Source organism: Crocodylus siamensis, chromosome 3 (assembly GCF_052110815.1).
Source record: "Crocodylus siamensis isolate JL-2025a chromosome 3, ASM5211081v1, whole genome shotgun sequence".
In the NCBI taxonomy this organism is placed as follows: Eukaryota; Metazoa; Chordata; order Crocodylia; family Crocodylidae; genus Crocodylus; species Crocodylus siamensis.
In genome coordinates, this window is record NC_143397.1 from 62,867,074 (window position 1) to 62,879,557 (window position 12,484).

General features: G+C 41.0%; 1 protein-coding gene across 1 annotated transcript in view; it reads left to right on the top strand.

Annotated features, from left to right (window-relative positions):
* The window catches only part of AP3S1 (adaptor related protein complex 3 subunit sigma 1), a 45,210-nt gene that overhangs the window by 6,593 nt on the left and 26,133 nt on the right, over nucleotides 1-12,484 (top strand). Inside the window, exon 3 of the mRNA XM_090038414.1 lies at nucleotides 413-524. Coding sequence (XP_089894540.1) covers nucleotides 413-524 — 112 coding nt within the window. The remainder of the gene's footprint in view (nucleotides 1-412; nucleotides 525-12,484) is intronic.

Here is a 12,484-nt window from a genome sequence, read left to right on the forward strand (position 1 = left end):
GATTGTGAAAGGCGCTTAGGCAGTCTGCTTAGGACTCCATAATCTTTGCAGAGTGCCTGCTAGTCTGTCATGTAGTTACACTTTTTGGGGAACATTGGCCTTTTTGAACTATTTGTAATGACTCTCATGTGTTATGCGCATGCTTCGCTGTGATTAGTATTCTTATAGATTGTAATTACTGATTATGCAATAATTACAATTTAAAGTGTCTTCATTTATATTGTGTATGGGGGGGTGTTCAGCAGTAACACTGGATTTTGATTACATCATGAAACATGTTGGAAGTGCTTCTGCATTTAAGAGGTTGCCAATAATAATCTATTAATTTAAACTACATACTAAACTATTTTCACTTGCTGGTTTTGCTTAGCTTGTCTTGATGTATTGACCATACTTTGCTGTCTTCATTTAGATTAATCGGTGGATCTGACAACAAACTAATTTACCGACACTATGCCACATTGTACTTTGTCTTCTGCGTGGATTCTTCAGAAAGTGAACTTGGTATTTTAGACCTAATTCAAGTAAGTTTGGATCATAATCAAAATTCTGTATTTTTAAAAGGAACTTGGTGTATCAACACTTGGGTTGTTTTAAACTTGAAAATGAAGGTAACTTCCGTTATGGCTGAAAGTACCATACATGTTTCTTTTAAACTTTGTATGGTTTTCTGCCATTGTTAGAAAGAGGTCTTTCCCGAGTTAAATGTTTAGATAAGAAAATAGTTTGTTGGAGGACTACTGAACCTAAGTTATCTATTAGTTATATTTTGGTGCAGCTCTGTAGAAAATTGGAATCTGGTTGCATTCATTCAGTTCCTCTTGCTGTACTTCAAATGATCAGCAAAGTAAGTCTGGATTCATTAAGCACCAAAGATGATTCTCTTGCACATGTGTACATAATTGTAAAATTAGCCTACAAAACTGGTGCCGTGGCTCATAGAAGGATGAGTGCTTTGGATAACACTTTTTCAAAAGCATCCAAGTAACTTAAGAGCTTAAGATAAGATCTGCACTAAAAAAAGTGGCTGGTATAGGAAATCCATCTTGTGTTTTCGTGCTGAAGTGATTCTGTTGTAAAACTTATCATGATTCAGCGCATGAAATAGTCTGTATCAGCAAAAAACTCAAGTACATCTGCATTAGTGCTTTTTATGTTTAAATTTATTGCAAAACACAACAAACCCTAATGACATGATTATACTGGCAATATTTTCATGTGTAGACCTAGCCTAAATACCATTTGCAAGAATGACTTGGATACCTAAGATCATTGTGGAAATGGAACTTTGGCTTCGATGTTACTTATGCTTTTTGAAAATTATACTCAATAATTCCAACAAACAGGTTTGTAATAAAACTTAATTGTATTTTACTTGACTGAGACTTGCTTGCTTTTGAGTACTAAAATTAAAAAACGAACACTGAGCAAATACTGAATGTTAAAATGATAATATTGTGATGCTTCCAAAACATGCCTCTGAAGAAGCAACAGTTGCTTCGTTTTAGCCAGCAGTATGAGGAACAAAGACTTGTTAGTTCCCTCTAGATCTCTGATTGAACTGAATGGCTTCCTATAGTCATGTTAATTTCCCTGCTGCTTGTTAGTGTTCAGTACTGTTTTTGACGGTTAAAAATATTAGTTGCTTTTTCAAGTGGAGGGGAAATGTTTTGTTTTTTTTCTTACGCTGGTATTCTGGAGCACACTGTATCCTGCAATTAATCATTTTTTCATAACTGTTTGCTGTGCAGAGAAACCTTGTTTTGTACCATATCTTCTTACTCGAGGTGTTAAAATATTTACAAAGTGAGAAGAGCAGTTCTTTAATATTTAATGTAACTTTTTAGATATTTATAAATGCACCACCTCTACAAAGCATTTATCTTCATGTTCAGTTGGAGACTGTAGGGTCAAAAAATGATACTTGACTTATCTAGTCTGATGTGCATTGTGTAGGGACATCCATTCTTGTAATGCCAATTGATAGCTGATTCAGTTGTATACTGTGTAACGGTTGAGTAATCACTTGGGTATTTGCCTACCCAATTACACTGTCTAACTTTCAATTTCTTACCTTCAGGCACATTACTTAATGCCCACTGTCTTGTGCATATCTCTTAAGTATGTATGCAAACATCTTCAAAATGCCAAAGTTAGGCAGTTGTCCTTAATTCATTATTTAGGTTACTCATAGCAAAGGTTCTTTTGTAGGCATGGTTTACTCTTTATCTCCCAATCCCTATTTCACAACTTCTCTGGAGCTATAATTCTTGGCTATGTGGCTCTATAGATTGATACAAAACAGTAGGGTTGTGTGAAATGGCTGTGTCTCGATTTGGTTTCGGAGGACAGTGATTCGTTTCCGTGTTTCAGATCACTGTCCTGTTTCATTTCAGCTGAACTCCTCTAAACCTGTTTTGAATGGGCTGAAAGGAAGCTTCACCCAGCCCTACCCAGCCAGGTGGGGCTTGGGGCCCCAGCAGGGAGGAGGATGGGGCTGGGGGAGGGGGAGGGCCGCTGCCCTCCATGCAGTTGAGGAGACGCCAGTGTGGATCTCTGATCCCTGCTGGGTCATGGGGCAGGGAAGAAGCGCAGAGCGGTGAGCAACTTTGCTGGTCCCTACCGCACAACTCAGGTCCACAGGGAACAGAGATCTGCTCTGGGGGTTTCCTCGCCACTGCTGCCTGCCCTGCGCTGCCCTGGGTGATGTGGGGTGGGCAATGGCAGTGAGGAGCCCCTCAGTGGATCTCTGCTCCCTGCAGAGCCAGGTCACATGGCAGGGACCAGCACTACCCTGCCACACTACCTACCTCCGCAGGGAGGAGAGATCCACACCGGGGTTTCCTCCCCGCTGCTACCCGCCCCATGCAGCCCTGGATCTCTGCCCCATGTAGAGCCAAGTTGTATGACAGGGACCAGCACTGCCCTGCTGCATGACCTTACTCTGCAGGGAGCAGAGATCCACACTGGGGTCTCCTTACCACCACTGTTCACCCCGTGCAGCTCCGCATTACAGGAGCAGCATGGGGCAGGCAGTGGCCGTGAGGAGACCCCCAGCATGGATCTCTGCTTACTGCTGAGCTGAGTCGTGTGGCAGGCCAGCAGTGTACAGCTGCTTCCCTGCAAGCTCGGCTCCAAACTTTTCCAAAACATTTCCAAAATGCTTCAGCTGCCTCGCTTCATTTCGGAGGTGTTTCTGAGCCTTCTGTTTTGATTCAGATTTGATGTTTCAGGTGCTGAAATGGCCCGAAGCACCTCCAAAACAAAACAGCTGCAAAAATGTTGTACATCCATACAAAACAAACGCACTGGAAAGCTATGTCCTTTAGATACAATCACTGGCCACCTAGTTGCATCCCTCTTTGTTTCTGGTAGTGCTGCTGATTTCTTCAAACCACAGGATTTTGTTTATAAAGATTCTCTCTCACTTATGTGTTTTCAGCCTCCTCATTCCAGTCTCTAAATCACTTTCATCTGTGCTACAAGTTCTCAACTTGCTGCCCCTGCTGGGTGGTGGTGGTCTGTAGTTCAGGTCTGTAGGCAAGGTCAGTTTGTGGGCTGATCCAGCACAGGGTCATCACATGGAATTAGTCCATGGGTGCGATCTGGCACACTGGCATGGCTCCACATGCCAGATCTGGTTGCTCAGTGACCCAGCACACCAACCTTACCTCATGCTCCAGATCTGGCTGCACAGTGACACAGCATGCGGATCCAACTTCACGCTCTGGATTCGGCCACAGCCTGACCCTGCATACTGCTTGGCTGCATGCTGGATCCAACCTTGGAGTGACCTGGTGTCTGTGTCATTTGGCCTGCAGGGCTCCCCATGTGGCTCAAAATTTGGTGATTGGGTAGTGGCAGTGTAAATTGTTGCTGCCACTGCTCCCCTGCCACCAAATTTTCAGAGCTGTGGGGAGTCCCATAGATTGGAAGCTGAGCACCATTGATCTACACTGTGTGCATGGTGTTCACCTGATTTATATATTGTGAATAATTTGATTGTAGTTGAAAGTACACGTGGGTTCTAGGCATTGCTGTACTAGATCATACCGTGGTCTGTTTAACTGTGTCACCAATAGGGGCAGAACTATTTTTTTTTTTTTTTGTAAATTGTTATACCAGAGGAGTGCCATCCAAGGAGTTAGGTTATTGGATTCCGACTGCTTTGCAGAATCCAAACAAATACTGCCTACACATATGAATTTTTGTAAGGAGGCCTGTTTTTTACTGTGTATCAAGGATTATGCCATTTTTACTGCAACTGCTTACAGCTTGGTTTACTTTAAATTTCGGAGTCAACACATCTGAGTTTTAGCCAGCTGGGTTATGTTGGGGCTCACAAATCAACTGACTTGTTAAATATATTTGTATTTCTATAGTCAAATTCTGGCTTCATCTAAGCATGCTCAGTATTTTTTAAACCAGAAGTAGATTTCTTTTTACCAGTGCCTGTACCAGAATATTAACTTTCACATTCTGGGTTGAATTTTCTAGGTCAGCAGTTAAAGGAAATCTGTTTACTTTCAAATTTTATACATTTAATCTAGAATTAGTGAGACTAAATATGGAAATTTCCTGTATGTTTTAGAGTAACTTTTTTACAGAACTGCAGCATTTTAAAAATACATTTATGAAAGTTTTCTAGGTCCCCTTTAGCAGGTCATAGTATCCCATGGGTGCAGGTCTTTGATTACCGTTAGTGGATCTACTGTGCATGTTTGCCACAGATTCCTGTCCTCTTCTCAAAGGCATTTTATATTGCAGCAAGCTAGTGGAACGTCAGCTTAGCTCAGTGCCATGTGTGGTTTGGCATTCATTCCTAGATTGTGGAGTCAGAAGGGACCACAAAGGATCATCGTGTCTGACCCCCATCAATGCTGACCTTGTGAAGGAACACCTTGAGAAGCTGGATACCTTCAAGTCAGCTGGCCCTGACAACCTGCACCCCAGGGTACTCAAGGAGCTGGCGAGCGTCATAGCCCAGCCCCTGGCACGGATCTTTGAAAACTCCTGGCGCTCTGGTGTAGTGCCCGAAGACTGGAAGAAGGCCAATGTGGTGCCGATCTTCAAGAAAGGGAGGAGAGTGGATCTGGCTAACTACAGGCCCATTAGCCTGACTTCTATCTTGGGGAAGATCTTAGAAAAGTTTATTAAGGAGGCCATCCTTGAGGGACTGGCCCAGGCTAACATCCTAAGGGATAGCCAGCATGGGTTTGTTGCGGGTAGGTCTTGTTTGACCAATCTCATTTCCTTCTATGACCAGGTGACCTATCACCTGGACAAGGGAGAAGAGATTGATGTCATATATCTTGTCTTCAAAAAAGCTTTTGATCTGGTATCCCATGATCACCTTTTGGCCAAACTGCCCAGTTGTGGCCTGGGCTCCACCACTATCCGCTGGCTGGGAAATTGGCTTCGTGCTCGGACCCAGAGGGTTGTGATTGATGGCAGTCACTCATCATGGTACCCTGTAACCAGTGGGGTCCCTCAAGGCTCTGTCCTGGGACCCATACTGTTCAACATCTTCATTAACGATGTGGACATTGGAGTCAGGAGTGGACTGGCCAAGTTCGCCGATGACACCAAACTTTGGGGCAAAGCATCCACGCCAGAAGATAGGCGGGTGATCCAGGCTGACCTGGACAAGCTCAACAAATGGGCAGACGAGAACCTCATGGTGTTTAACACCGAAAAATGCAAGGTTCTCCACCTTGGGAGGAAAAACCTGCAGCACCCTTATAGGCTCGGCAGTGCTACGTTGGTTAGCACTACAGAAGAAAAAGACTTGGGGGTCATCATTGACCACAAGATGAACATGAGCCTCCAATGCGATGCTTCGGCTAGTAAAGCGACCAAAATGCTGGCGTGCCTCCATAGATGCTTCTCGAGCAAATCCCAGGACGTCATTCTCCCCTTGTACTCGGCCTTGGTGAGGCCGCAGCTGGAGTACTGCGTCCAGTTTTGGGCTCCACAATTCAAAAAGGATGTGGAGAAGCTTGAGAGAGTCCAGAGGAGAGCCACGCGCATGATCAGAGGTCAGGAAAACAGATCTTACGATGACCGGCTGAGAGACATGGGACTCTTTAGCCTGGAAAAGCGCAGGCTCAGGGGTGATGTGATGGCTACCTATAAGTTTATCAGGGGTGACCACCAGGATCTGGGGGAACGTCTGTTCACCAGAGCGCCCCAAGGGATGACTAGGTCGAACGGTCACAAACTCCTGCAAGACTGTTTCAGGCTGGACATAAGGAAGAATTTCTTTACTGTCCGAGCCCCCAAGGTCTGGAACAGTCTGCCAGCGGAGGTGGTTCAAGCACCTACACTGAACACCTTCAAGAGCAAATTGGATGCTTATCTTGCTGGGATCCTATGACCCCAGCTGACTTCCTGCCCTTTGGGCAGGGGGCTGGACTCGATGATCTCCCGAGGTCCCTTCCAGCCCTAATGTCTATGAAATCTATGAAAGCCTCCTCCTGAAGACCTCCAAGTTAGCTGATAGTACTACCTCTCTTGAAAGCCCATTCCAGCATTATGAATGTTTGTCCTCTTTTTATACAAATCATTATAAGGCTCTTTGTATTGCTGTAAGTGATTAACTGGAAAGAGGACAGATTTGCATGTAGTACTGTTATTATTAGGCATATAAAATCTGTGGCATTGCCTAATACCTGGAGCCATGTTAGTATGGAAAAGCAGCATCAAATTTCCACTAACATGCAACTGACTTAAGTTACTAAGTGCCTATTTTGGTTGGCACTTTTACCCCTTCTGCTTACAGCTTCTAAAACTTGCTACCCCCACCAAATCCCCCAAAGGAGTTCTGATATCTAAGCCAGAGATTCCCAAACTTTTTCTTATTGGTTACCCCCTTCCAGATTTACTTCCTACCCGTGTATCCCTATCAGCATACATTTTGTATTTTAACACCTAAAATGCCAATTATTATTATTGTTATAATGGGAATTAAATCTGCCATTACACAGTTTCTCTCACATAACCCCCAGAGTATCTTGCATACACGCAGAGGTACAAGTACCATAGTTTGGGAACCCCTGATCTAAGTGATTACAGCTACACATACGAGCAACATTTGTGCAGGGAGCGAACTGTTAAGCTTAGTAGATTAGCTTGAGAAATGGATTTCTCAGTTTCATAACTATAAGTCATTTTAATCACAAGTTACATCCCTTTTGACAGCAGTGAGTCATATGCAAGTTTTCACATTTTGAGGCATGTTAAATTTCAAGGTTCTGAAGCCTGAGCTTGGTCTTTAAGAGGCCTGTGGTCTAAAAAAACTTAGTGCTAATTAAAATAAGGAAGTAAGGTACATGTTTCAGCTGGGAAAGAAATAGCTTTCCACCCTACAAGGATTTTCAAGGACTTTCCATCCCACATCAGGTTAAAAAATCAAAATTTCAGCAAACAAAGTTTGCCAACTAAAAATCTGAATATACAAACAAACCCCATTTGATTTAAGTCAGTTAAACATTTCATCTTGTATTTCATTTTTGGTTTACCTTTTCATATCTCTTATTAATTTAAATTTTGAAATGAAAAATAGCAATATTCAATGATGACAAATTTGACAGTTTTCTTTAAACTGAAAACTTGTCCCAATTGACCCCTTTCTGACACAATTTGTCAAAAATTCTGATCAGTCCTAGTATAAGGTTAGCTCTTTTTTTGTTTAAATGACAACTGGATAGAAAAATGAGAGGGCAGAAATTCAAAGAACTTTCCTCCTGCTCTCTTCTTTCTTTCTTTTTATTTTCTTGAATCATTATTAGGATTTAACAGATGTTTGAACATTCACAAACTTGTACTTTGACCGGCAGAGGGAAGTGATTTCCACAATCTCACTTCTCCTTATGTATTGAAACTTGGGCTTTTGTCAACAGAGTCTGTTAGCTGCTGTTGTTATACTTATTGCAACAGTCCAGATGTCTGAACCAAAGTCCTCTTGTGCTGGCACTGTGCGAATAGAGAAAAATACAGACCTTAACCTGAGTACTTAGAATCAGAAGGCTGTTGGCAACAGTATTACAACTGATATCAGTAGTTTTAATAATGATTATGGTTCCTAAGGCAATCAACTCCAAGACCATATGGGAATTATAAATTAAAATAGATTGTACCCAGAAGTAGGGAAAAGCCCGTGCTTTGCATGAAGAACAAGTGTAATGTATTCATACTACCAGCTCACTTTAGAAACCATTAGAATTTGGCATGAGTCAGAATTTTTAAGTGACATTTAAAAGTAGCTCCTTATTATCACAACAGTCATTACATGAAATAACAATACTTCATGTCCAGCTTATGGGTATTAAAGACATGAATGACTTGCATATGCATTATCTAAGCTAGCCTTAACCTATCTATTGAATAATGACATTACTGCTCACACAGCAAGAAACATGCTTTAAGGGGCAGACCAAATTCATCCCTTGAGAGTTGCTAGGCTACCTATATAAGAGGCTGAGCTAAGAAAACTTGAGTGGTTCAGATGATGACAATCAAGATAGCATCTTTCTGGCTCGAAGTAGATAGTCTGTAATTTAAAAAAAACTCATTAGTCTCTGATAGCATCTCTTAGTTAAATGTCCTTTTTCATTTCATGTTGTTGTCTTCCCAATCTTCTGCTTGCATGTGGTACTCCTTTCTCCTGTTATTTGTCTGTTTTTGAGTGGAAGCTCTTTAGGGGAAGGACCAGATCTCACGTGTTGCTACCTTGCTGCCCACTATGTCCAACAAGTGTTGGTCAGGGATTCTGGTAAAAGCAGTAATAATCCGATGCCCTGATTTGGTTATAATTTATTTACTCTTCTATCTATTAGAGTTTCTTAACATTAACTAAGGGTAATAGGTAAATCAAAGTCATACGTCACTTTATTAATTGTACTACCTACTATAATTCCAGAAGTAAAGCACCAGGGGGCGCTAAGGATTGGCTTTGATTTCAGAATTAGTTTTGGGACATTCATTTTTGCATCCTCAGTCTGCAGATCTTGATCTGAAATTTTGTCTCAGGAATTCCTTTGAATTCTCAGACCCATGTCTTGCATTACTTTTGCAATATTGCTCAGTCTCTCTCTCTTGTATGGAAAGCAAGGATTTTTTTTTGCATTACCAGGGATGCTGGAAATATGAGGACAAGCTTTTGGGCACAAAAAAGTCCTTCTTTTTGCCTCTTGTAGCTATGGTGGTCTAGTAAATACACAGAAATGCTCAGTCCTTTTATGAAGTGTTCTGATGGCCTGAAATTTCCTGAATGTCAGTTTTGTGGTTCCTGTAATGTCTAGCAGTTACTCTCAGATGTAATAGCATTCACTATAACATATATGAGCTGTAGTGCTTCCCTACAAGAATAAGGAACCTCCAATTCTTACAACCTCCAAGTTCTGCCACAATGGGAGTAATTGCTGCACTATTTTGAGGTGTCTGTGCACTTCAGCACAGGTTTGACATAACGTACAATTGTTTGATTCTAAATTTTGTTTGGAACTATGTTGGCTGTCTTAGATGCTGATGCAGTGTTTTTAACACATTTTTAGCTTAATTTTGTATTAACATTCTGGATTGTAGTTTGTCTGCTAAAGTAATACTTTTAAAAGCAATAATATGTAAAAACTAAGAGCAGTTTGTTTACAGTGCAGTATTGGGCTTTGATTTTTACTAGTGTCACAAATAATCCCACCGTTGAGCAAGCTTCCTGTTCCCAACAGAGATGAAACATCAAGTATTTATCACTAGCAATCTTCACCCTGTAAATATTCCAAGTATTGGCTATGCAAAACTAGTAGCTTCCGTTGAATTAGCGTCTAGTGTACTGTAACGATTATGCTGTCCATGTGGTCTTTACTGTGTGTGATGATCACCCTTTAAAACTTTCCTGTATTGTCTTAACTAGCTGGATTCATGTTACCTTGATGTATACATTAATAAATCAAGTAAGTGTTTAAGACCAGCTATTGTAGTTATGAATCTAGAATTGTTATGCTGGCTGGAAAAAGAACCTCGTTACAGGAATCTGTAGTAGGAAAAGGCCCTAAAATACTTCTTATTCCCCTCTAGAGTTTTTTGTGTCTGTACATATATGCAGATTACCAGTGAAGAAACTTCTCTGTGCATTTTTAAATATTTTGGCTAAAGACAGTTTCAAGGAACTAAATGTGGTCTTAAATTAGGATTGTCCAACTGGTAACCTGTGAGGGATTAATTTGTAGCCCTTATGCTGGGGCGGGCAGTTATTTCAGGTGGAGGGCCGCTTACTGAGTTTTGGCAAGCTATCAAGGGTTGCATGACAGACAGCCAGGGGCAGATACAAAATTTAGAAAATAAATATTTAGGGGGCCCTGCGGGCTGGATAGAATGGCCTGGCCGGTCACATCTGGCCCACCCCTGCCTTATGCTCTCACCCAGTTGCAACGCTCCCTGTTCTGACAGTAGCAGGAATCTATGGATGAGCTTACTCCCTCCTTTGACTGCTGCTTCCTGCTTTTGCCTCAGGAGGGTGAGGCAGCGTGGTATAGCACAGGGAGCTGAGTGCAAGTCTGGGCTTCATACGGGAGATAATATCCAGACAGGGTAGTGATGGGGGATGGTTCCCACAAAGCACACTTTGCAGTGGGATGAGGATGCAGGCAACAGCAGGGGTGTAGCAGGAGGAAGAGGTGCCCATGCAGGCATGTGAAGCAGTGTGGTGGGGACCGTGTCTGCATAACCCAGTGCCTTATAGCTTGCCTGGTGTGGTCCCAGGAGCTTAGAAGTCGGACAGACCTGTCTTGAAGTCCAAATGAGCATACTTCTATGTACAAGTGTTTATGCTTTGGATCAGATGGCTTTGCCTTTTCAATTTCTAAACATAAATAGCTTGAATATCTTATCCTTTGTAACAGAAACTTTGGAGAGAGGATATTCTTCTTTGCTCTTTTTTTATATTTTTCTTCCCGCAACTAAATGTTGGACAAATCTATTCTTGTATGCATATTCCTCTCTAAAGTACCTGGAAGTTGAAAAGACTTTTCCTGGGCAATCTGTTTGCTTTACTGGGCTATATCATAAACTGTGCTGTTTGAGCAGTTTAATATATGAACTATTCACTTGTATATTTCTCTTTGTAGAAAACACTTTGTCTTAACTTTTACCCCCAAAATATTTAGATGTCAAAAAGGCTGTTAAATCTTCCCAAAAATATTTATTTAATAGTCTTTTCTTCTTGTTCTTGTGTTGCATCTATTTATAAAACCACCTAAGGTTTTGGCTTAAATTCTGTGACCATATTAAAGACTAATACTTGCACAAATCCACTAAAACTTGCCTGGATTTAATTTGATTCTGAAGTAGAAGTTTAATATTCAAGTTCTGCCCAAAAACTTTGTGAAAAACATTTTGAAAATTTCATTTGTGCACCCAACATGTACCTGATTGCACTTCAGCAGTAAAATGTCCGTTGACTTCAAAGTTAGCACTGTCAGGCTAAATGGCAATATGTATTAATGGAAATTAAAGACTGGTGTTTGTGATTTACTGAACATTGTGCAGTCCTTCCTCTTGTACCTCTATCCCAAACCAAAAAAGTACATCCATCTTGCATGGTAATTTACAGGCTTGTTAAAATAATAAAGACTAAATTGTAAAACATGGAAACTTTTGCTGTGTATGTAAATATACTATGGGAATAATTGATTGGGCTTTGGGGAAAAAAGGATAATGGTCACAGGTTTCTCCTCAGATATGTGGGTAAAAGCAGACTTAATAGCTTTCTACAATTAGAATCAAGCCCTAAATGTTTTTTTTTTTTTTTTTTTAAATTAATGTTCTCATGAACTCTTTCATGAACTGCATTTTCACGGGGCATCCTTGGAAACCTTGGCTTCAATTTATTGTTTAAAAAAAAAAAAAAAGTTTCCAATAGATTGGGTCGTGTGCAAGGAAAAATAACCACGTGCAAACAAGATTTATTGCCTGGTCTATAGAGTGTGAGTGTGTGTTTTGAAACTTTTCTTCTGATTTCATTAAAGCTCTAACTGTCTAACAAAAATGGTTATGTATTCTCCTAATGTATCATTATTTATGTTATAATGATATTCTTATCATTTATGTAATCTCATGTATTCCAGTAGCCAGTGTTAGTGCAGCCTTGTTTGATTTTTGTTACGGGCAGAGAACCATTTTTACCGTTCTGATTCTCCTGGTGGAGGGCAGTTAGGAATCTTGTTTCACCTAGAAGAGTAAGTTTTTGGAAGAACAAGATATGCAGAGAAAAAAGGGAATTGGAACCAGGGGTTTTAATTGTGTGCTGCTACAGTAGGGATCAGCTCTAGAATTATCTGAGATACCTGTCTAACTAACCCCTTGTTTATCAACAGGGATCCAGGTTTTCTGTTTGCCATGGAAAAATGCAGTAAAACCCAGATTTTTTCTTTCTAAGGAGAAAAACATGGGAAGTAGTGGGCTTCCCCATGCAGGCTGGTAGAGTTCC